The 23,683-nt window shown below is 47.9% G+C and overlaps 1 protein-coding gene across 1 annotated transcript in view; it reads left to right on the top strand.

The window, feature by feature from the left end:
• Positions 1 to 23,683, top strand: part of LOC115107657 (midasin-like) — a 65,988-nt gene that overhangs the window by 27,659 nt on the left and 14,646 nt on the right. The window contains 42 exon segments of the mRNA XM_029631149.2: positions 1,099 to 1,221; positions 1,434 to 1,631; positions 1,760 to 1,867; positions 2,291 to 2,479; positions 2,576 to 2,665; positions 2,838 to 3,101; positions 3,242 to 3,509; positions 3,828 to 3,987; positions 4,198 to 4,314; positions 4,395 to 4,603; positions 4,766 to 4,914; positions 5,135 to 5,334; positions 5,487 to 5,716; positions 8,566 to 8,679; positions 8,807 to 8,936; positions 9,118 to 9,224; positions 9,351 to 9,484; positions 9,599 to 9,759; positions 10,024 to 10,144; positions 10,376 to 10,589; positions 10,677 to 10,920; positions 11,154 to 11,277; positions 12,162 to 12,329; positions 12,565 to 12,779; positions 14,505 to 14,910; positions 15,721 to 15,833; positions 15,998 to 16,667; positions 16,794 to 16,955; positions 17,136 to 17,418; positions 17,637 to 17,875; positions 19,106 to 19,201; positions 19,511 to 19,605; positions 19,834 to 19,958; positions 20,181 to 20,339; positions 20,616 to 20,799; positions 20,954 to 21,137; positions 21,376 to 21,529; positions 21,716 to 21,862; positions 21,985 to 22,111; positions 22,471 to 22,576; positions 22,771 to 22,886; positions 23,095 to 23,499. Of these exon segments, the coding sequence (XP_029487009.2) occupies positions 1,099 to 1,221; positions 1,434 to 1,631; positions 1,760 to 1,867; positions 2,291 to 2,479; positions 2,576 to 2,665; positions 2,838 to 3,101; positions 3,242 to 3,509; positions 3,828 to 3,987; positions 4,198 to 4,314; positions 4,395 to 4,603; positions 4,766 to 4,914; positions 5,135 to 5,334; positions 5,487 to 5,716; positions 8,566 to 8,679; positions 8,807 to 8,936; positions 9,118 to 9,224; positions 9,351 to 9,484; positions 9,599 to 9,759; positions 10,024 to 10,144; positions 10,376 to 10,589; positions 10,677 to 10,920; positions 11,154 to 11,277; positions 12,162 to 12,329; positions 12,565 to 12,779; positions 14,505 to 14,910; positions 15,721 to 15,833; positions 15,998 to 16,667; positions 16,794 to 16,955; positions 17,136 to 17,418; positions 17,637 to 17,875; positions 19,106 to 19,201; positions 19,511 to 19,605; positions 19,834 to 19,958; positions 20,181 to 20,339; positions 20,616 to 20,799; positions 20,954 to 21,137; positions 21,376 to 21,529; positions 21,716 to 21,862; positions 21,985 to 22,111; positions 22,471 to 22,576; positions 22,771 to 22,886; positions 23,095 to 23,499 (7,808 nt within the window).

The raw sequence follows: 23,683 nt of genomic DNA, 5'->3' as shown, positions 1-23,683 counted from the left end.
ATTTGTTTACAATCCTGTTAGTGAGCATTTCTCTTTTGCCAAGATAATTTGACAGGTGTGGTATATCAAGAAGCTGATTAAATAGCATGATCATTACACAGGTGCACCTTGTGCTGGGGACAATAAAGGGCCACTCTAAAATGTGCAATTTTGTCACACAACACAATGCTACAGATGTCTTAAGTTTTGAGGGAGCATGCAACTGGCATGCTGACTGCAGGAATGTCCACCAGTGCTGTTGCCAGAGAATTTAATGTTCATTTCTCTACCATAAGCCACCTCCAATGTCGTTTTTAGAGAATCTAATACGGCCTCACAACCACAGACCATGTGTATGGCGTTGTGTGGGCAAGCAGTTTGCTGATGTCAACTTTGTGAACAGAGTGCCCCATGGTGGGGTTATGGTATGGGCTGGTATAAGCATCGGACAATGAACACAGTTGCATTTTATCGATGGCAATTTGAACGCACAGAGATACTGTGACGAGATCCTGAGGCCTATTGACGTGCCATTCATCCGCCGCCATCACCTCATGTTTCAGCATGATAATGCACGGCCCCATGTCGCAAGGATCTGTACACAATTCCTGGAAGCTGGAAATGTCCCAGTTCTTCTATGGCCTGCATACTCACCAGACATGTCACCCATTGAGCATGTTTAGGATGCTCTGGATTAATGTGTACAACAGCATGTTCCCGCCAATATTCAGGAACTATGCACAGTCATTGAAGACGAGTGGGACAACATTCCACAGGCCACAATCAACAGCCTGATCAACTTTTTATTTAAAGGTATCTGTGATCAAAGGATGCAGATCTGTGTTCCCAGTCATGTGAAATCCATAGATTAGGGCCTAATGAATTTATTTCAATTGACCGATTTCCTTATATGAACTGTAACTCAGTAAAATCTTTGAAATTGTTGCGTTTTATATTTTTGTTCAGTATACAATTTATAGGTACATGTTATTGTCATATTGTACTATTATTGTTTTAATTGCATAATATTGTGAAATGAAAAGCACCATAAGGGAGGAATTAAAAACACCAGAGATGGCACTCTAAACCTATGTATGATGTAATATCCTTTCCTGACAGGATGTGACAGACCTGTTTGGGACCGACCTGCCTGTGGAAGGAGGGAAAGGGGGAGAGTTTGCATGGCGCGATGGCCCTCTCCTGGCTGGACTGAAGGCTGGACACTGGATTGTCCTGGATGAGGTATGGAATCATTTATTTTTTTTATTAACTCACCAGTTAATAGACATATCAACTTGAGAGGGAATTTGCATTGTTTCAGATTACATCAATTCTTGACTCCAGAATAGAATAAAGCTTTAGGAGAAAGCAAAATATTGTATGGAGAAGAATACAATTTTGTATGACACAATTATTGGATAATGACGTATCTATTTTTCTCTACTTCTGTGCAGTTGAACCTGGCCTCTCAGTCCGTGCTGGAGGGGTTAAACGCCTGCTTTGACCACCGTGCTGAGATCTACATCCCAGAGCTGGGCATGAGCTTCCAGGTACAACACGAGAAGACAAAGATCTTCGGCTGCCAGAACCCCTTCACTCAAGGAGGGGGGCGCAAGGGCCTGCCCAAATCTTTCCTCAACAGATTCACTCAGGTAAGATATAAAGAGCTAGCCAAGTATTTTAGATATATTATGTATTGATATGTTGAATAAATAGTATGGTTGAACATATATTTGAGTCTTTTTGTGAAATTGTATTGGAATTTCAACTGTTTTCTCAGGTGTTTGTGGATCAGCTGACCAGTGAGGACATGGAATTTATAGGAGACTCCATCTTCCCAAACATTGACAATCAGATCATCTCTAAAATGGTGCAGTTCAACAACCGGGTAGGTAGAGGAGTCCTTTTACATTGGCTTCCATTTGACTTCTTTCAAAACAACTGGTTGTTACTTGATATGCTGTTTTGTTCTGTGACCATTGACTATTGGGAAGATTACATGTGTCCAATTTGACCCCGCTGTTCCAGCCAAGGACACTGGCCACCAGCCTGTAGAGCAGCAGCTGATGTTCCTCACATTTTTAACCATTAGTGTGGGGTGGGGGTTTACCACAGTCACTCTGGTTTATTTTGGGGACTTTTAGGTTTTAGGACTCCCCCAAATTCAATGTTGGCCACCACATTTTTTGCTGTCTTAAACACCATTTTGCCCAGCCACTAACATTGCTTACCACTGTTCCCCTAAAAAGACAGAAAAAGAACAATTCGGTTTCGATGGACAATAAAGTTTTATTCTATTTGATTTTGTAAGCTGGTCCTTGATGTATCTGTGGAGAGGAAGTGGGGTCAAAAAGGAGGCCCCTGGGAGTTCAACCTGCGCGACATGTTCCGCTGGTGTCAGCTAATGCAGACCGACCAATCACCAGGGTTCTTCAACCCGGGTCAGCACGTGGGGTTGGTGTACGCTGACAGGATGAGGACCAAGGCAGACAAGGCCCAGGTATGTAGACTACAACTCCTGTACATATGCACTATCTTTACTCAGTGGGTTTGTGTTCAAACTTCCTGTTTATCTCATCACATGTTTTGTCTTCAGGTGCTATCTGTGTTCAGGAAGGTGTTTGGGGAGGCCTTTGAGCCTTACACCGGATCAAGACAATTCCACATCACTCCACTCAATCTGCAGGTCAGTCATGTTGCAAACTCCATCCAGTTTTGGGTTAAAAGATATTATCAAGTAATCCTTTGAATTAATCATATGTACTGGCTGTACATGGTGTCATAACTTTCATTCAGAGCTAGCTATCCACATAGTGAATTAACCCTTGTCTTCATCCTCCTCTCTCTCTGTCATCCAGGTGGGATTCTCTGTCCTCCAGCGTAGCGGTGGATCCCCCGTGGCCCTAGACCCCCCTCTGTCTATCACCCACCAGGCACTGCGGCCCCTGGAGTCCCTGATGAAATGTGTGGAGATGGGCTGGATGACGGTGCTGGTAGGCCCCACGGCCAGCGGGAAGACCAGCCTGGTGCGCCTCCTGGCCCTGCTCACTGGACACCGCCTCCGGGTCATGGCCATGAACAGTGCCATGGACACCACCGAGCTGCTGGGAGGGTTTGAACAGGTAACTAATCCAGTCTAGTCACAGAGTCTCAAAGAGAGACCAAACTGGTAACTAAATGTAGTAATCCTTTGGGATTATTAACACTCTTGATATCTTAATATAGAGGGTTGTATTACAAGCTGGTTGGGTCTGTTTTCCAGGTTGACATCGTGCGGCCATGGCAGCAGGTGCTGGAGAACGTGGACTACGTCGTTGCCATGGTAACGCGGCGAGGTCTGATGTCATTGGACGGGGCAGGGGTCCAGGACACAGAGTTCCTGCTGAAGACCTGGAGCCTGTTCTGTCGCTGGCTAAAGGAGGAGGGCCTGGAGAGGACCGGCGGGACGGTGACCTCCGAAGCCCTCCACAAACTGGAGGTCATCATCCTCCTGCTGCAGAAGCTCAACACCAAACTCAAGGTGTTCACAGGTAATGTCAGGAACAGGCAGCAACCCGAGGGTGTAGCTCTCTCTGGAACAGACGAACACTAGAATCATAGTGGTGGTGTATGAGTAGGTGATTTATGGACTGTTTGAAGTTAAGAATCACAAACTGTTTGGTGCTAATGGGTCATTCTACGCTAGGTCATTCTACACAGGTGCTGTGAGCAAGCTAACCATAACATTTTGCTCACAGCACATGTCATTGCGAGAGGAAAATGTTTCCCTATATCTTCATGTGATAAACTCTTAATGAGTAGTATAAACACCATGTACTGTGTCCCTCACCCTGCCTCCCTTCCTCCAGACATGTCCAAGCTGCAGATGGACTTCACCCTGTTGAAGGAGCGTCTGGCCCAGCTGCAGGACGGCTGGAGTAACGGAGGCTTTGAGTGGCTGGACGGCATGCTGGTCCAGGCCCTGCAAGCTGGGGATTGGCTGCTCATGGACAATGTCAACTTCTGCAGGTGAGGAAAGCAGCCAATAGCAGGACCTGCATCTTAAATGATCACAATATAGCTAATTATACCACTAAATGTGTCACTGAAGGTAGTTGAAGATCTTGGTACAGTGTGAGTAAACCGGTCTTCTCACTTGTGTGAGGCTGGATGGCACCAGAATGTGTTGCAGATGGTAAATGTAAGGTTAATGGGTGTTGTGTTTCTGTTTGTGTTAAGCCCCTCTGTGTTAGACCGTCTGAATGCCCTGCTGGAGCCCGGTGGGTGTCTGACCATCAACGAACGTGGGGTCATCGATGGAACCACTCCTTCCATCACCCCACACCCCAACTTCAGGTACAATACAAAGCTTTGTGCACACACACCAACTCTGTTAGGACAGCCTTGTCTCAACCCTTCATCTCGCCTGACACTAGGCTGTTCCTGACTATGGACCCCGTGCACGGGGAGATCTCCAGAGCCATGCGGAACCGAGGGGTGGAGATCTACATCCCAGGGGAACACGAGGGGGTCTGTTGGGACACTCTGGACCTAAAGACTGTTCTCCACACCGCTGGTGTGACCGGAGACTGTGTGTGTGACCTGCTGATTGAAATACACACTGACATCAAAGCTACCATTTGGGGTGAGCTCTGAGGGAAACCTCTCCAAAATGCGTAGGATTTCAGTTGGACATCAGCTATGGTTTGCATGTTTGATTCTTCCGATAAAACAAAGGTATCCATAGATAGTATCCATAGCATGACTCCTCCAGTATGAATCTCTTCCTTTCTCTCTGTCTATCCAGATTCCCCTGCATCATGTGTCTCCTCCCTGCTCCATGCTGCAGCTCTGCTGTCCTGCCAGCTGCAGAGAGGAGTGGACCTGCCCAGTGCCCTGCAACACGCCTGTGGGGAGGCCTACTCCCTCTGCCAGCGCACCACCTCCATCCAACGGGTACCAACCAACACCACCTTGTCTATCATAGAACATCCTCTACTCTCACTGCTATAACCTCAACTAGCCCATCTCTGTAATGTAATATACACTGACAACCAGCCTATATCTATACAGTGATATCTCAGTCCAAGACTGTAGTTATGTTCATATAATATTATGTTCCTAGTAGATTAATTGAAGTCAGTAATAAAGACTGCCGTTTTACATGTGGTTGCAGCAAGCCCAGGAGGTGATTGAGCGCCACCTGTCCATCCTGGACACAGAGGACTGGGGCAGCGGGCTGCTGTGTGCCGGGGTGTGGCCAGACGGCTTCCCCTCAGCCCTGCTCTCCACCGAAGACTCCTGCTTCTCCTCGGTCCTCCGCGACGGACAGGTCCTCTCCTTCTGCCTCAACACACTCAGCATGCAGGGCAAGAGGTGAGACTCATAGATCACAGGTTGGACATAGGTGTTTTTCCTGATCATGTGACCAGACCTGGAAAAACAGATTATAACTAGGCCCCAGAGTTGTACCCGGTCTTATTGTAGCTGTAATGCTAACGTTTAGCTTGACCTGTGTGTGTGACCAGGAGCCGTCCTCTGAGCCTGAGTGACCTCCAGAGGGCTCTGCAGAGCGGGGCAGCGCTGCACGAGGGCCTGGTTTTCTCCGGCGGCGTGGTGGACCTGGAGGAGGACGGTGACACCCTGCGCTTGCTGCCTACCGCCGTTAGGCTACTCACCGAGAGGGCCTCGCACTCAGACTGGATGCTCCGCACCGCCTGGCTCTCCAGCCTGGCCAAGAGCTACAAACACGCCCCTGGTACGGAGCTCATTCACTGCCCTTCCTTCAGCTTTTTATCTTTTTGGAGCTTTGTTACTCCCTACCAAATCAAATTGTATTTGTCACATGCGCTGAATAAAACCGGTGTAGACCTTACCTTGAAATACTTACTTATAAGCCCTTAATCAACAAGGCAGTTCAAGAAATTAAGTTAAGAATACATTTACTAAATAAACTAAAGTAAAAAAAAATATTAAAAATTAAAAAAGTAACACAATAGAATTATATAACAATAACGAGGATATATACAGGGGGTACCGGTGCCGAGTCAATGTGCGGGGGAACAGGTTGTTGAGGTCATTTGTACATGTAGGTAGGGGTAAAGTGACATAGATCATAAATAGTGAGTAGCAGCAGTGTACAAAACAATGGGGGGGGGGGGTCAATGTAAATATGCCGGGTGGGTGGGTGGCCATTTGATTAATTGTTCAGCAGTCTGATGGTTTGGGGGTAGAAGCTGTTATGGAGCCTTTTGGACCTAGACTTAGCGCTCCGGTATCACTTGCTGTGCGGTAGCAGAGAGAACAGTCTATGACTTGGTTGACTGGAGTCTTTGACAATTTTTTGGGCCTCCCTCTGACACTGCCTAGTATATAGGTCCTGGATGACAGGAAGCTTGGCCCCAGTGATGTACTGAGCCGTACGCACTACCATCTGTAGCGCCTTACGGTTTGATGCCGAGCAGTTGCCACACCAGGCGGTGATGCAACCGGTCAGGATGCTCTCGATGGTGCAGCTGTAGAACCTTTTGCGGATCTGAGGACCCATGCCAAATCTTTTCTGTCTCCTGAGGGGGAGAATGTGTATTCGTGCCCTCTTCACGACTGTCTTGGTGTGCTTGGACAATGTTAGTTTGTTGGTGATGTGGACACCAAGGAACTTGAAGCTCTCAACCCGCTCCACTACTCGATGTGAATGGGGGGCCTGTTCCGCCCTCGTTTTCCTGCAGTCCACGATCAACTCCTTTGTCTTGCTCACATTTAGAGAGAGGTTATTGTCCTGGCACTACACTGCCAGGTCTCTGACCTCTTCCCTATAGGTTGTCTCATCATTGTCGGTAATCAGGCCTACCACTGTTGTCATCAGCAAACTTAATGATGGTGTTGGCGTTGTGCTTGGCCACACAGTCATGGGTGAACTGGGAGTACAGGAGGAGACTAAGCGCGCGCCGCTGAAGGGCCCCGGTGTTGAGGATCTACCCTTACCACCTGGGGCCGGCCCGTCAGGAAGTCCAGGATCCAGTTGCAGAGGGAAGTGTTTAGTTCCATGGTCCTTAGCTTAGTGATGAGCTTTGTGGACACTATGGTGTTGAACGCTGAGCTGTAGTCAATGAACAGCTTTCTCACATAGGTGACCCTTTTGTCCAGGTGGGAAAGGGCAGTGTGGAGTTCAATTGAGTGTGTCATCTGTGGATCTGTTAGGGCGGTATGAGAATTGGAGTGGGTTTGGGGTTTCCGGGATGATGGTGTTGATGTGAGCCATAACCAGCCTTTCAAAGCAATTCATGGCTACCGACATGAGTGCTACGGGCGGTAGTCATTTTGGCAGGTCACCTTCACATTCTTGTGTACAGGGAGTTTGGTGGTCTGTTTGAAACATGTAGATTACAGACTCGGTCAGGGAAAGGTTGAAAATGTCAGTAAAGACACTTGCCAGTTGGTCCGCGCATGCTCGGGAGTACACATCATGGTAATCTGTCTAGCCCCGTGACCTTGTGAACATTGACCTGTTTAAAGGTCTTGCTCACATCAGCTATGGAGAGTGTGATCACACAGTCGTCCGGAACAGCTGGTGCTCTCATGCATGCTTCAGTGTTGCTTGCTTCAACGCGAGCATAAAAGGCATTTAGTTCATCTGGTAGGCTCGCGTCACTGAGCAGCTCGCAGCTGGGTTTCCCTTTGTAGTCCATAATAGAATGCAAACCCTGCCACATCTGACAAGTGTCAGAGCCGATGTAGTAGGGATTCAATCTTAGTCCTGTTTTGAGGCTTTGCCTGTTTGATGGATCGTCTGAGGGCATGGATTTCTTGTAAGCGTCTGGATTAGTGTCCCGCTCCTTGAAAGCGTCAATTCTAGCCTTTAGCTCCCTGCGGATGTTGCCTGTAGTCTATGGCTTCTGGTTTGGATATGTACGTACGGTCACTGTGGGGACAACGTCGTCAATGTACTTATTGATGAAGTTTGTGACTGAGGAGGTATACTCCTCAATGCCATTGGATGACTCCCGGAACATATCCCAGTCTGTGCTAGCAAAACAGTCATGTAGCGTAGCATCCGCGTTATCTGACCACTTCCCCTTGGTGGGATAGTCTTGACCGTAGATCATCCAGTTAGTTTTCCAGTGATTGAACGTTGGCCAATAGAAGGGTATTGGCGGTTTACTCACTCGCCTATGAATTCTCACAAGGCACCCCGACCTTCGCCCCCTGTATCTCCGTCTTTTCTTCACGTGAATGATGAGGATTTGGGCCTGGTGTCCGGGAAGCAGTATATCCTTCGCGTCGGACTCATTAAATAAAAAACGTGTTTATTCACTGTTCTGATGTCTAGAAGCTCTTTTCGGTCCTAAGAGACAGTAGCAGCAACTTTATGTACAAAATAAGTTACAAACAATGCGAAAAAAACAAACAAAATATTACAGTTGGTTATGAGCCCGTAAAACGGCAGCCAACCCCTCCGGCACCATTATTCAACCAGGGCCATGTACATGGTGTATGTTACTGTTTATGTCAAGGGACTGCTCTGTGGTCAGTGGAGCTTTGTTGCTGTCTGTGTATTTGGTGCGTGTTACTCTTAGGGACTGCTTTGAGATCCGCTTGTTGTTACAGAGGTGGCACTGGTGCAGCTGGAGGCAGGGAACAGAGCTCTGAAGGCCATGTTCAGCAGCAAGCTGACTGTGAAGGGAAAGTGCCTCACTGAGCTGCTGCAACCACATAGCACAGGTAGGCTAAACTATTTTCTAACACTCTCTCCAGCTCTTTTACACAAATAATACATATCATAACTCTCGTCAAAACAATCACTTTTCACAAGTTAAAAAATTGACATTAATGTTCATGTGGGTATTAGATGACTACAGGATTCTGGTGGACATGCGTTGGAACAAGCAGTACCTGGACATTCTGGCCAACACGTGTAACTTTGAAGACGAGGAGAGGTACATGGAGTTCATGGAGGCTCTCAATGCAGTGGCCAACAGGTATGTGTCTGGCTGTGTCCCATATGGCACCTTATTCTCTGTATAGTGCTTTTCTTTTGACCAGGGCCTATAGGGAACCATTTGGGATATATCCTCTGTCCGGTAGTCTGGCTGTTTAGTAACTGGGGTTACGTGGTGGCTGTGGTGTTGAGTAACCTGGGTGTGATGTGTGTCTTTACAGGATCATACTGTTGATGGACAGAGAGGAGAGGGCTGCGGTCGGGAGCTGTGCTATCAAGACATCAGCACACAACAGTGCGCTGAGGCTGGCCACTGCTTTCTCCAAAGGTACATACTGTCGCTGTGCTGCTTCCGTACAGCTCGACTTGGTGACTGTGTGCTTGCTGAAATGTAAAGGTTAATGCTAATATTGCTGGTGTTATAATGTTGCATATGTTTTTTTGACCATTAAAGGGACGGTGGACATTGGTCATCTGCCCCACCCAGTGCTGATGCACCTGCGCTCCTTCTTTGACCTGTGGGACACCTTCACACAGCAGGCCGTGCAGACTGGACAGCCCTACATATCTGACCATCTCATGTTCGAGGTTAATACCATAGTAATCATTGTAATTCCATTTTAGTTGATGTCTCATTCAGTAACCGTCATCAACCTGGGCTTAAATTCTGTTTGTAATAAATAGTATCTATGGTGTCCACAGATCCTGCAGCTGCTGCAGTGGAGAGACCGGTTCTGGCAGGTGTGTAACTCGCTGCCTGCTGACTCCCAGGGAGTGTCGGTCCTCTCGCTACACTGGCAGTGGGTGCAAAAACACCTCATCCTCCGGCTTCCACAGCTACTACTGGGAGATGGCACCCATGAGTGAGTAACACCTTCCTTTTTACCCAGGAAGTAGTATTAGAATCCTCCAAAAGACCTGGACAGTAGAATCAATTAAATTTACTTGATTGTAAAAGTGGTTTTGGATGCGTCCCAAACGGCACCCAATTCCCTACATAGAGCCATATGGGCCCTGGTTAAAAGTATTGCACTATATAAGGAAAAGTGTTCCATTTGGGACACAGACTTTGTGTTTTCTACCTGGAAATGTAATGATAGCAACCCTTTGTTATTGTACTGTTCCAGTGGCCAGCAGGAGCTCCAGACAGTGTCAGCTGCCATCCAGACTGTCCTGTCCACCTCTGTCACTGTGGCTACTGCCCTGAAGGGCATCCAGAAAATATTGGGGAAACCCCTTCCATTCAAGGTAGAGAGAAAGAGACGGAACATTTAAACCACTGTCTCAAACACCCACCTTACTCGGCGAGAGAGCATTCAACACACTGTCTGAAACAAGCACCTATACTGGAAACTCTCCTATCAGTTATTTATTGGCATAACCAAGCCTTGATTTACAGGCTTCCTCATGTTTAAGACTTGAGAGTATGGTAATACAATACTAATATTAACCCGTCTGACTCATCGCTGTCTCCCATAGCTGGAGTCTGTAGCCGAATGTGCATCCCGGCTGAGGGTCCTGAGCAGGGCCCTGGACGTGGGCGACCTGAGGCTGGACAACACGGCCTCCCTGTGGAGACAGGAGCTGGTCCGTCTGCAGGGAGCCGCTCTGGGCCTGGACACCAAGGAAAGCCTGCTAGAAGCCTGGGGCCTGGTCTTGCTGGCCAATAACCAGCTAGAACCCCAGAACTCCGGTAACCTGGTGCTACATACTAAAGTTGTGTCAGTGTTTATGTCATCCCTCTCAAACTATTCATTATTCAATTATATCCTGATCCCAGGTGTCCTAGAGAGGCTGTTGTCGTGCGTGCAGCAGCAGCAGGGTCACATGACCTCGTGCGGCCTACTGGAGGTGCGCTCCTCTATTCATGACGAGGGGGAGCAGGGAGACAGCGCCCCTCCCTGTAGGGAGGTATTACAGCAGCTCAGCCGCAGGGCCCAACTCTGGCCTCTCATGGAGGAGCTGGCCGTACTCAACCAGCTCAGGCTCAGCACCGACCTGCTGCAGCTGGCTCTCACACAGGGGTAAGAGATGGCTACAGTGAGTCAATGAAGGAAATACATGAAGGATGGAGGATTATCTAGCTTTAATTAGTGCTTCAAATAGACAATTAAGCTATCTAATTTACTTTAAACAGAAAAGTATCTTTGGCACATTAAAAACATCACACAAAAGCACCAATAATTACATAAAACGTTTAACAATACCACATGTTATGTTGTATAGATAACTAACTACTGTGGACGTTTCTCCACAGTGACAGAGAGTCCGAGGACAGCCTGCGTCGCGAGGTCTCCCAACACCTGCGCTTCTGTCTCCAGTCCACCCCCATGAACGTCAGCCAGCTCCAGCCTCTCTGGTTCCTCCTCAGCAGTGACCGGGTCAGTGGTTCAACCAGTTTACCCTCAGTATAATTGATTTTTTTTGTCCTTCAAGAGGACAATCCTGTATCTGTGCTTCAAACATAAAGGAGAAGATCTGGTTGTGTCATGTAGGCCAGTGGTTCCCAACTTGAACCGTGGCACAACTTGGTGGGCAAAAAAAAATCTGCGGCACACCTAAAATTACCTGGATTTATTTAGTTGCAATGACCTAATCAGATCCATACTACAAATTATTTATTTTTTCTGTGACAACAGATTAAATGGGGTGTATTTGAAACTATTTTCATAGTATCTAAGATTACTTGATTTAAGATTTAAGATTTGGCTAAAGACCGCGGGTTTCTGCATTGTAAAGGAGTGACCATGCTCAGTTTGTTTCTATGGCAGAGGATGTGGTACAGCTGAAAGTAGTCAGACCTTCCCGTGTTGATGGTTCTCACAGACCAAGTCAAATTATACACATTAATTTGCTCGTGATGCGCACCCCTTAAATGATACAAATGTAACAACAACAGCCTGAGCGCATCCGACTTGAAACGATAGCTGTAACCATGTGCCATTCAATGTATTATATGACCGGATCTGATGCTCACAAGTCAAAACTCCATGTGTATTCCACAGGTCACAGGTTTTTTCGTGAGTGTTCCAAAACATAATCGAGATTAGGAGATGTTTCATGGCACACCTGAGAGTTCCTCAAGGCACCCCTGTGTGCTGCAGTGATGTAGTCTGCTTTTTTTCACTAATTGGTCTTTTGACCAATCAGATCAGCTCTGAAAAAGATCTGATGTGATTGGTTATAAGGCCAATATCAGAATTGGGCTGCCTGTGTACACGCAACTGTATTGACCTGACTGTAGTGCCTGCATTTCTCTTCCCAGCCTGCAGAGGAGCTGCAGTTTGTGTGGTGTGATCTGCTATCAGAGGCCCTGGCGGCCCTGTGGAGCAGCAGTGTGACCTCTGACCCAGAGCGCTGGCTGAAGTGGGACCCCCTGTGTTCCGAGGGACAGATGACATCATCCAAGACACCTCTGTCACCTGAAAACATGGTAGGTTAGGTAGCTACTATAACATCTATGTGATGTGAGAGGCTCACAGCTTGCCAACAAGCTCAATGTATGTTGTCTATGGAGATATGCATCAGGATTTTGGATCAATTCACATCACTGAAATGAATTTCCTGCTATTCCGTTTTCAATCAGTTATTTCTTGATTTGAATTTAAGTGTTCCAACTAAGTAATTCTAACTGAGGAGTTCACTCACTCTTCCTGTGTCTCCTCCAGGGTCCTGGCATGCTGAGCAAAGCAGTGTGGTCAAGGTGCATGTTGGGGGTTCTTAGCAGCAGCGAGATGGGGGGTCAGTGGGACCCCACGGGGACGTCCCTCCTCTCCTCATCCCGGGTCACCCTGGGGGAGTGGAGGGAGCGGACCCAACAGCTCCAAGACGTCACCGCCGTGCTGTGGGACAACATGGCTGTCCCTGCCCTGGCTGAGTTCAGGTACGCTCACTGGAGATGTTACCTCAAGCTTACAGAGAGGAATCACCGTACACAACATACAGAACACTGGCACTATAATTAGGGAAATAGCCCTTGCCCTACCTATATCAAATGACAGAATGATGCACAGAATTTGGGGGCTTGCACTGTACAGTACCAGACAAAAGTTTGGACACACCTACTCATTCCAGGGTTTTTTATTTATTTTTACTATTTTCTACATTGTAGAATAATAGTGAAGATATCAAAACTATGAAATAACACAGATGAAATAATGTAGTAACCAATCAAGTGTTATACAAATTAAAATATATTTTATATTTGAGATTCTTCAAAGTAGCCACCCTTTGCCTTGACAGCTTTGCACACTCTTGGCATTCTCTCAACCAGCTTCACCTGGAATGCTTTTCCAACAGTCTTGAAGAAGTTCCCACATATGCTGAGCACTTGTTGACTGCTTTTCCTTCACTCTGCGGTCCAACTCATCCCAAACCATCTCGATTGGGTTGAGGTCGGGTGATTGTGGAGGCTAGGTCATCTGATGCAGCACCCCATCACTCTCCTTCTTGGTGAAATAGCCCTTACACAACCTGGAGGTGTGTTGGGTCATTGTCCTGTTGAAAAACAAATGGTAGTCCCACTGAGCTCAAACCAGATGGGATGGCGTATCGCTGCAGAATGCTGTGGTAGCCATGCTGGTTAAGTGTGACTTGAATTCTAAATAAATCAGTGACCGTGTCACCAGCAAAGCACCATCACACCTCCTCCATGTTTCACGGTGGGAATCACACATGCGGAGATCATCCGTTCACCTACTGTACTCTGCGTCTCAAAGACACGGCGGGTGGACCTAAAAATCTCAAATTTGGACTCATCAGACCAAAGGACAGAATACCACTGGTCTAATGTCCATGGCTCGTGTTTTTTTGCCCAAACAAGTCTCTTCTTCTTATTGGTGTCCTTTAGTCATGGTTTCTTTGCAACAATTTGACCATGAAGTCCTGATTTCACGCAGTCTCCTCTGAACGTTTGATGTTGATGTGTCTGTTACTTGAACTCTGAAGCATTTATTTGGGATGCATTTTCTGAGGCTGGTAACTCTAATGAACTTAACCTCTGCAGCAGAGGTAACTCTGGGTCTTCCTTTCCTGTGGCGGTCCTCATGAGAGCCAGTTTCATCATAGCGCTTGATGGTTTTTGCGACTGCACTTGAAATGTTCTTGAAATGTTCCAGATTGACTGACCTTCATGTCTTAAATTAATGATGGACTGTCATTTCTCTTTGCTTATTTGAGCTGTTCTTGCCATTAATATGGACTTAGTATTTTACCACATAGTGATATCTTCTGTATACCACCACTACCTTGTCACAACAGAACTGATTGGGCATACCAGTTAATTGAGGCATACCAGTTAATTAAAATGTATTCCAGGTGACTACCTCATGAAGCTGGTTGTTAGGGAATGCCAAGAGTGTGCAAAGAGAGGCTTCTTTGAAGAATCTCAAATATAAAATATTTTGATTTGTTAACACTTTTTGGTTGTGTTATTTCATAGTTTTGATGTCTTCACTATTATTCTACAGTGTAGAAAATAGTAAAAATAAAGAAAAACCCTTGAATGAGTAGGTGTGTCCAAAAAATATATATTTGATATGACTATTTTCACTTTATAGCTTTAGTGTTCAGTCTCCCACTCTCGCCCCCTCTCTCTCGGTCCTCTCAGGGCTACTGACCTGCGGCTGCAGGGCGTGGTGCTGCGCCGGCAGCTACAGTCCATATCAGAGCTGTTGCCTCCAGGGCTGCAGGAGAGCTACACAGAAACCTGTGAGAGCCTGGTGGAGGACCAGGACCCTCTGGTTGCCGCCCAGGAGGTCCAGACCACCCTCACAGACTTCCTGCCCCCCAACCAGCTCCCCGAAGGCCTGCTGGACGCCCTACTCACCTGCCTTCAGCAATTTGTCCAGAACAGGGTCCAGGGCTCCATCCGCGTCCAGGGCTTCAGCCAGCTGGTCCGCTCTGGGGTCTTCTGGGTCAACATGGGCCTGCTGCAGATCAAGACCTGGACCCCACAGACCATCTTCGACCCGGCCGTGAAGAGGGCCTACAAGCTGGACTACGCCCAGGAGGAGGTGGGCCACTGTCAATGCTGCGGTCTCTTTTATCTTGTTAACACTGTTACAAACCCCTTTGGCCCTGCAGTCTAGGGAGATGGAAACGAGACCCCTAACATATCTCATGCAAATCATAACAGTGAAAAGCAACAGTGAGAACTAAAAGAAACAGACAGCCTAGATCTACCATCAAACACTGGGGTTTATTGTTGAAACACACGGTAATGGGGGGGGCTGAGCTGAACCCAAGAGAAGAACTAATAAGTATCCCCAAAAGAACCCTAACCTAGTCTAGCCTGCTTCACGAACAGCTAGCTAACTAACCAATAAAATACAGTGGGTGGTCCGCCCAGTTCTAACTAGGGTACTTAGACAAAGTTTTCCTACGGGTAATGTATTCCCATGGGCGACTTGGCTTTGTACCCCCTTTTCCCACCAACAAACAAACAGTCATACACCATAACAATACATACTCACATAATAATGGACAAATGTGACATGTAGGTGCAAAAACAAAAGAGAGAGAGCGAGAGATTGGGAAAACAACTGACTGGGTATTTAAATCAAGGGAAAGGGGATGTGATTGGGTAAGGGAAAAGGAACAGGTGTGTCTTCAGTGGCGAATGATTGGCGACTGATGACTGCCACCTGTGACTAGGGCAGAAGGAGAGAAAACAAATACACACAGGATACTTGTATCCATAACACACTGTATGGTAGTAGGGGAGATGGGCGATATCAACAGTCTCTTCTCTTTTAAACATTGGAGTAGTGTCATTCTCTTCCCCTATATGTGAAGTTGAGGTTGCCTCTGCCTCTCTTTCCCAGCTGGCTTTGCTGCAGGAGGAGTGGAGAGGACGCAGTCTGTCCTCTCAGCTGTTGACTGGAGCTGAGCTGGAGGAGAGCAGCACCACCGATGGCTTCCAACATCCTCGCATCAGGTGAACAACATACACAATAACAGAAGAACTCACTGTGTCGGACCTAAAACACCATGACATGTATTATGTATTGGCTACAGTTGTTGATCAGATAGTTCTGGTTGACTGTTTTTTTGCCAGACAGGGTCTTTCTAAACTTCATTGTCTCTGTGATGATTCTGCAGGTACCTGTGGATCCGTATGCAGCAGGTGAAGGAGCAGATAGCAGAGCTCTCCAGAAAGCAGGCCTGCAGGCCCAACGAGCCCCAGTATGGCAGGCTCTTCCAGGAGCTGCAGCACTACCTCTGCAGCATAGGCCAGCCAGCCTCCATAGAGGATCTGCTCTCTCACCTGCTCAAGGCCCTCCAGGGGAGCAGCACCAAATCCAGGTCGGGGGCACAGGGCCTGCTGAAGGAGGAGGCCGTGTGGCAGGCCTCGCAGCACCGCTTCGCCCAGAGGCTGGCGGAGGAGTACCCGCTTTACCCTGATGTAGTGGGGCCCCTGAGGACTGCCATCATCCAGCTGAGGCATGGTATGAGACTGGTGGCATCCCAGGTGGCCTCTTCCCTCACCCCGATTCCAGGCCTGCCCAAGCTGGTGTCCTGCCTGCTGGCCTTCCCCTCTGTGTCCCCCAGCATGCCTTCCTACCTAGCCAGGGCAGACTACCTGTGCTCCAGGGGCTGCATGGATGTTCTGAGGGGCCTAGGGAAGCTCTTACCCCAGCAGGACCTGGATCACGTGGTCCCAGAGCCAGGGACGTTACTCCTGAATGCTCTGTTGTACCTGCAGTGCCACGCCCTCTCCACTGGTCAGCTCAACCAGGACACACTCAAACTCTTCAGACACATCTGTCAGGTGAGTGTCACACGTTTTGATTGGATAACATGGGATGTCAACTTTTTTTATTGGTGTTTGTGGTCTGATCCTGTTGATTGACAGGTGGCCCAACCAGTGTTCATGTTTGTCTTGTGATATGCCCAGGCTCTGGTGAATGAGTGGGACGAGCAGGAGAGGCGTGCGCAGGAGAAAGAGCAGCTAGAAGCCAGTCTGTATCGCCACCGCAGCAGACTCCACGGAACAGGTTTGAGTGAGGACGAGCAAGAGGAGAGAGACTTCAGACGCTGCTTCCCCCAGTTCAACAAGGTACACTACAGGACAGTCTTTTCAGGGCTAGCCAATGTAATCTCGCTTTGGTTTATCACATTTTACAAAGTTGACTCACCTGGTCAACTTTGCAACCATAACTCAGCTGCCTCTGTCTCTCTCTCTCTCTCCTTCTCTTCTCTTCCTCTTTCCCTCTTCCTCTCTGCTCTCTCTACATAGGACTTTGCTGACATCACCACCCAGCCCAGTCTGGAGGGACCAGCAGACAGAGGAGAACCGGAGGAGGAGGAAGTGACAGAGGATCCCAACGAGGCTGGCTTCCTGTCTCCAGCCTGTATGAACACTGTGGTACAGGTTCATCAGCGCCTCTGTCTGGGCTACACCCAATCGCTGTGGTACCAGACAAGCACTCCAGCCAATCACAGCAAAGATCACATCCGGGCTCTGGTCTCCTCCTATCAGACCACAGCCCCGGTGATGTCACGCTTCTACCATCTCATGGGTGGGTAGTACACTTAGTCACGCCATGTTTGAATTCATTTCTATAAAATTACACATCTGAAAATGAGATATGTTGGGACTTTTAAGCCCTACCTACAGAATGATATCATGTAACTTAATCCTGCTTTTATCTTTAGGATATTTCCAAAGCTCTACTGTTGGCTGTGTTAAAACATTATGACTTTGTCTAAAACCATCTGTCCCCCTTGTGACCCTCAGACTCTGAGATGGACCAGCAGCTGACAGGCACCCAGCTGCTTCTCAGCACACTGCTCCAGAACACTGTCCAGGGGACCCCAGGCCCCGAGAGCCTGACCCTCCAACCAGACGGGCCCTATGACTTCTACCAGCAGCCCAACATGAGTGAGGCCCGCTTGTGTCTGCCTGTCCTGGAGCAGCTAGCCCTGGCTGTCGGACATAGGCTGTCGGAGTGGCCCGAGCACCCCGCCCTAGTCCAGGTGAGAACCATGCAGAGTGGACGCTTCCACCAGTGCCAAATCAAATTTCATTTGTCACATGCCCAGAATGCAACATGTCTAGATCTTACTGTGAAATGCTTACTTACAAGCCCTTAACCAACAATGCCGTTTTAAGAAAAATAAGAGTTAAGAAAATATTTACTAAATAAACTAAAGAAAGAAAGTAATAATACAATTACAATAACAAGGCTATATATACAGGGGATACCGAGTCAATGTACAGGTTAGTCGAGGTATTTGAGGTAATTTGTACATGTGGGTTGGGGTAAAGGGACTATGCATAGATAATAGACAGAGAGTAGCAGCAGAATTTAAAAAAAGGGGGGGTGGGCGGTCAATGCAAATAGCCTGGGTAGCCATTTGATTAGCTGTTCTGGAGTCTTATGGCTTGGCGGTAGAAGCTGTTAAGAAGCCTTTTGGACCTAGACTTGGCGCTCCAGTACCGCTTGCCGTGCGGTAGCATAGAGAACAGTCTATAATAGGGTGGCTGGAGTCTTTGGCAATTTTTAGGGCCTTCCTCTGACACCACCTGGTATAGAGGACCTGGATGGCAGGAAGCTTGGCCCCAGTGATGTACTGAGCCGTACACATTACCCTCTGTAGCGCTTGGCGGTTGGATGCTGAGCAGTTCCCATACCTGGCTGTGATGCAACCAGACAGGATGCTCTCTGGTGCAGCTGTAGAACTTTTTGAGGATCTGGGGACCTATGCCAAATCTTTTCAGTCTCCTAAGGGGAAACAGGCGTTGTCGTGCCCTCTTCATGACTGTCTTGGTGTGTTTGGTCCATGATAGTTTGTTGGTGATGTGGACACCAAGGAATTTGAAGCTTTCAACCTGCTACTCTACAGCCCTGTTGATGGGAAAGGGGGCATAATCAGCCCTCCTTTCCTGTAGTCCACGATCATTTCCTTTGTCTTGATCACGTTGAGGGAAAGGTTGTCATCATGGCACCATACTGCCAGGTCTCATCGTTGTCGGTGATCAGGCCTACCACCGTTGTGTTGTCAGCAAACTTAATGATGCTGTTGGAGTCATGCTTGGCCACACAGTCGTGGGTGAACAGGGAGTACAGGAGGGGACTAAGCACGCACTCCTGAGGGACTCTCATGTTAAGGATCAGCATGGCAAATGTGTTGTTGCCTACCCTTACCACCTGTGGGCGCATTCAGGTGATTTAGTGTTGCTGAGTCTGCCTATCTCTGTTCCAGTTGACGGTGGTGATGGAAAGGATCATGGCCTTCAGTCTGGCCAGCCCACTGGCCAAGTTCCTCAACGGGCTGGAGATCCTGCTCAGCAAAGCCCAAGTGAGTCCTGCTGCTGCTCTCCCTTTCCAAGCCTGGTCCTAGAACAGTTTGTGCTGTTGTGACAATGACCAAATGAGTTGACAAGACAATACAAACTGATCTGGGACCAGGCTAGTTATCCTAGGGACACTCCCTTGGGATTACGTCCCAAATGGCACCCTATTTCCTCTATAGTGCACTAGTTTTGACCTGGGTCCTGGTCAAACGTAGTAGGCTATGAAGGCAATGTGGTGCCATTTGGGACGCAAGCCCATGTTTTCCATCCATGGCCCTAACCCTTTTTAACCTAACCCCCTTTACCCTCCTCAGGAGTGGGAGAACAACGCCAGCCGCAAGGTCTCTCTGAGGAGGGAGCTGGAGCCTGTCACTAACCTCATCATCCAGTGGCGCAAACTGGAGCTCAAGTAAATAACAGAAACCGCAGGCAGGGTTATAATCCTGGTTAAGATACTATTGTGTATTTCAATGTAATATACCTTTTTATAATGTAATATCGTTTCAGATTATAGTTATTGGAGTGTAGACAATTGGTGACCAACTAGCATGCATTTTGAGTGACACTGGGATAAAATGGGTCTGGTTTCATACGACCCACTAGAGTTGGTTAACTCTTTCTTCCTTGGCGTCAATAGCTGCTGGTCCAGCAGTCTGGACAATGCCTTGAAGCGGCACACGGAGAGATCCACCAAGCACTGGTTCTCCCTCTACCAGCTGGTTGAGAGGTACCAGGAGGAGCAGAGGATGGGCACCAGCGCAGGTAACTATTGCACATTGCTGATGACCCTAGGTTGTCTTTGTTAGGCATCAAAAGGAAGAAAACAGACTAGAACAGGAAGGGACTACCTGGACTAGTCCAATAAAAAACACACATTTTCGTTCGTTGAAAAACATTTTAAATCGTTTTCCATTACATGCCCTAATGAACACAACACACAGGGTTCACCATGCTCCATTTCTTTGTCCTGTTTGTTCTGTCCAGTAGAGGGCGATGGTGTGGAGAGTCTGTCCCTGTCCACGGTCTCCTCCACGCTGCAGGCCTTCATGGAGGGCTCCACCCTGGGAGAGTACCACACCAGGCTAGTCATGCTGCTCAGCTTCCACTGCCACCTCCTCCTGGCCCCCAGCCAGCATGGACAAGGTGGGACAAACCGCAACACCTTCTCACATAGTCATACTTATATATATATATATATATATATATATATATATATATATATATACACAAACACACACAGTCAGATTTACACACACACACACACACACATATATGGAGGCACGTACATAGTCAGACATCCAGTACATGTGTAGTCTGCACTTATACAGTCGACTGGCTGTCTTGTAATACAGTGCTTGGTGTTGACCTTTCAAACATGCGGGTGTAGTTCTGAACAGGAAATCCTTCCTGCTTTCACAGAACCTCTCTGCCGTCTCCTATGGAATTTGCACAAGTACTACACACAGTTCTCAGAATGCATCCAGACCAAAGTCACTCAGCTCCGCCAGCCCATTGAGAAGGAACTCAATGACTTTGTGAAGATCTCCAAGTGGAATGACGTCAGTTTCTGGTCCATTAAACAGTCAGTGGATAAGACCCACCGGTAAGGCTACCTGCCAAAACATATCAACATTTTATTGTAAAAAAAACAAACAAGTTATACCAAACCTTTTGGAGCTTGAACTCAATACAGTAAGCACAATGTCTCCCACTACAACAAGTTCATTACAATATCTACCACTCTTCTGGTTTTCCAGAACCCTGTTTAAGTTTGTGAAGAAGTTTGAGGCGGAGCTGAGCGGGCCGGTTGCTCCAGCGCTGATGGAGCAGGGCAGCAGTGCCAGCCTGGACAGTGTGGATGCCAACGAAGAGAACACCCCACTCCACAGGGTTCACCATGCCCTGAAGAACACCCTCCCTGGCAGGACCAGAGACCTAAAGGTACAGTACAGCCCTCTGTAGACACAATCACTTTCATCAGTGTCAATAATGCACAATGTTAATATGGCATTTATACCATGGTATCAATGTTCTGTTCCGACACAAAAACGTTAATGTTCTGGCTCATAAAATGACAGTTTGGACCAGTATTTCTATCCACAAAGAGCTTCTTCAGTACATTCTCATGAAATTTTCAATGACTGTTCTTGACATACTGTATCTGTGATGTGTGTTCCAGAGTGAGTCCCCAGAGGAGGGACCGGCGGGTGTGGAGCCCTCGTCTCTGCAGGGCCGCCTGGCCCTCCTCACCAGGAAGATGAGGAAGATGTGTGTGACACTGGTGAAGAAGAACCCTCTGCCAGAGCTCTCTGAGGACCTGGATGTCTTCACCGGTAGGGGTTGGAGAAAACCTGGTGTCACAGGTTTTAGATGAAGAACGTCTGCTTGTGCTGCCTCATTGAGAATCCATCATGAATGACGATGAGAAAAACAAAGGCATCAGGTTTTGGATGAGAAATGTGGGGGGGGGGGCCTCTATGATTATAGATTTGACTGTAAGATATTTGTCTTTATTTCAGGGGAGATCATCAGCAACCTGCGCGACCTCCAGAGCCTCACGATCGACCTGAAAGCCGAGAAGGAGAAGCAGAAGTCAGAGGTCAAACACATCCTCCAGCAGAAGCAGAGAGCCCTGTCTGACCTCTTCAAGATGCTGGCTGAGATTGGTGAGTCTCTAAAGAGAACTGTTTATCGCAAGTATAGCCAATGTCATTGTGGTAACACTGTCAGTCTACACTGATATTGTGCAGTATTTTAGTTTACTGACGGTGCTGCTGTCTTTCTGCAGGTCTGTCCTACCGTAAGGGCCTGAACTGGAACAGGACAGCGGACCCAGAGGAGACCCTGTGTCTGCAGCCTCTGGAGCTGCAGACCGCCCTGGCTGCAGTCTGGACCCAGGAGCAGGCAGAGAAAACGTAAGACAAGACACACCCACCTGGCTGCTACAGACACCACACCTGGAATATTAGACAATACACTTTGAGATGCTGTTTAGTAGGTCATTAAATAGCTGTGCAGTATGTCATTGAATAGCTGTGCAGTAGGTCATTAAATAGCTGTGCAATAGGTCATTAAATAGCTGTGCAATAGGTCATTAAATAGCTGTGCAATAGGTCATTAAATAGCTGTGCAATAGGTCATTAAATAGCTGTGCAATAGGTCATTAAATAGCTGTGCAGTAGGTCATTAAATAGCTGTGCAGTAGGTCATTAAATAGCTGTGCAGTGGGTCATGGAGTAGGCGGTTGACTGTGGCATGGAACTGTCTGTTTCAGTTTGTTTACTGAGATGAGCGCTGCGTGGGACGGCTGTCAGAAGTACTTCTACCGCTCGTGGGCCCGCAGAACAGCCATGATGACTGCCCTCCAGAGCGCTGCGAAGGTGAGAGACTGAAAGGAAATTACCAATTGCAATTGAGCAATGTTATTGTGTTTCTAAATGGGGTCTAAACCGAATATTTACGTGCCATTCTCATAGAATCTCCATGGTCTTAACGGTGTCTGGCGCAGTAAATATAACTGTGCTGCAATTGGAAATTGTTGTCTGACGTTTTGAAGTGTTTGCTTGTTTTCCAGGAGCTGGGGATTGGGAACATTGATCGTTGCCGAGGCTTCTCCTCCCACCTGTTCAAACTGCTGCTCAGGCAAAGGCGGCGCCTGGCCAAGCTCACAGAGCAGTGGGTCCACCTCAGGTGAACCTTAACCTTTAACCTATGACCTTTAAGCTTACACCTCAGAGCTTACCATCTGGATAGAGTATCTCTGAATATAGCTGCATCTGACAAGGCACTCTGTTCCCTACAACGCCTTATAATATTTAGGATACCGCCTGAGTATCTGGAACTGTAGTTGTCTTTCTCACACTCGTTTTGGCTTCTATCCTCTCTCAAACACATACAGGAGGCTAACAGCCAGCGTGCAGGGCATCCAGGCTCACCTCCAGTCCCACAGTGAGAATGCGGGTGGCCTTCCCCCCCAGGCTTCCCTCCAGGGCTGGGTGATCAAGGCCCAGGGCCTGGCAGGGCAGTGTGCCACCCTCCTCCAGCAGCTATCCTGGATGCTGCAGTGCTGCCCCGAGGGCCCCCAGCAGACGGAGGGGGTAGATGGGCAGAGGGAGCCCACCCTGAGGTGCCCGTCCCCCATGGCGGCTCAGAGGCAGCCCCCTGGGTGTCTGCTGAGGAGAGGAGACCCGGCCTGGAGCCAGCTGAGTCAGCGTGTGGTGGACATGTTGGGTCAAACCCAAATCCTGAAAGAGGAGCTGGATGCAGTGGCACTGCAGTCCACACAGGGGGCGCTGCACTCCTGGTAAGGCCTAGGAGCACAAGAAAGGCATTACACAAGAATACTGATAGCATTACACAAAAAAGAGCATTGAGTTTTTGTCTTCATTACTTTTCTTTTAAGATATCCTCTATATTGAAATCAGCAGATTTTTTTTTTAATAATTTGAAGATGCACTATGCACCGCCATTTCCTGGTTGTAAAATTA

Source organism: Oncorhynchus nerka, linkage group LG24 (assembly GCF_034236695.1).
Source record: "Oncorhynchus nerka isolate Pitt River linkage group LG24, Oner_Uvic_2.0, whole genome shotgun sequence".
Taxonomy (NCBI): Eukaryota; Metazoa; Chordata; class Actinopteri; order Salmoniformes; family Salmonidae; genus Oncorhynchus; species Oncorhynchus nerka.
The sequence above is the reverse complement of the archived record's forward strand: the minus strand, read 5'-3'. Positions and strand labels throughout refer to the sequence as shown.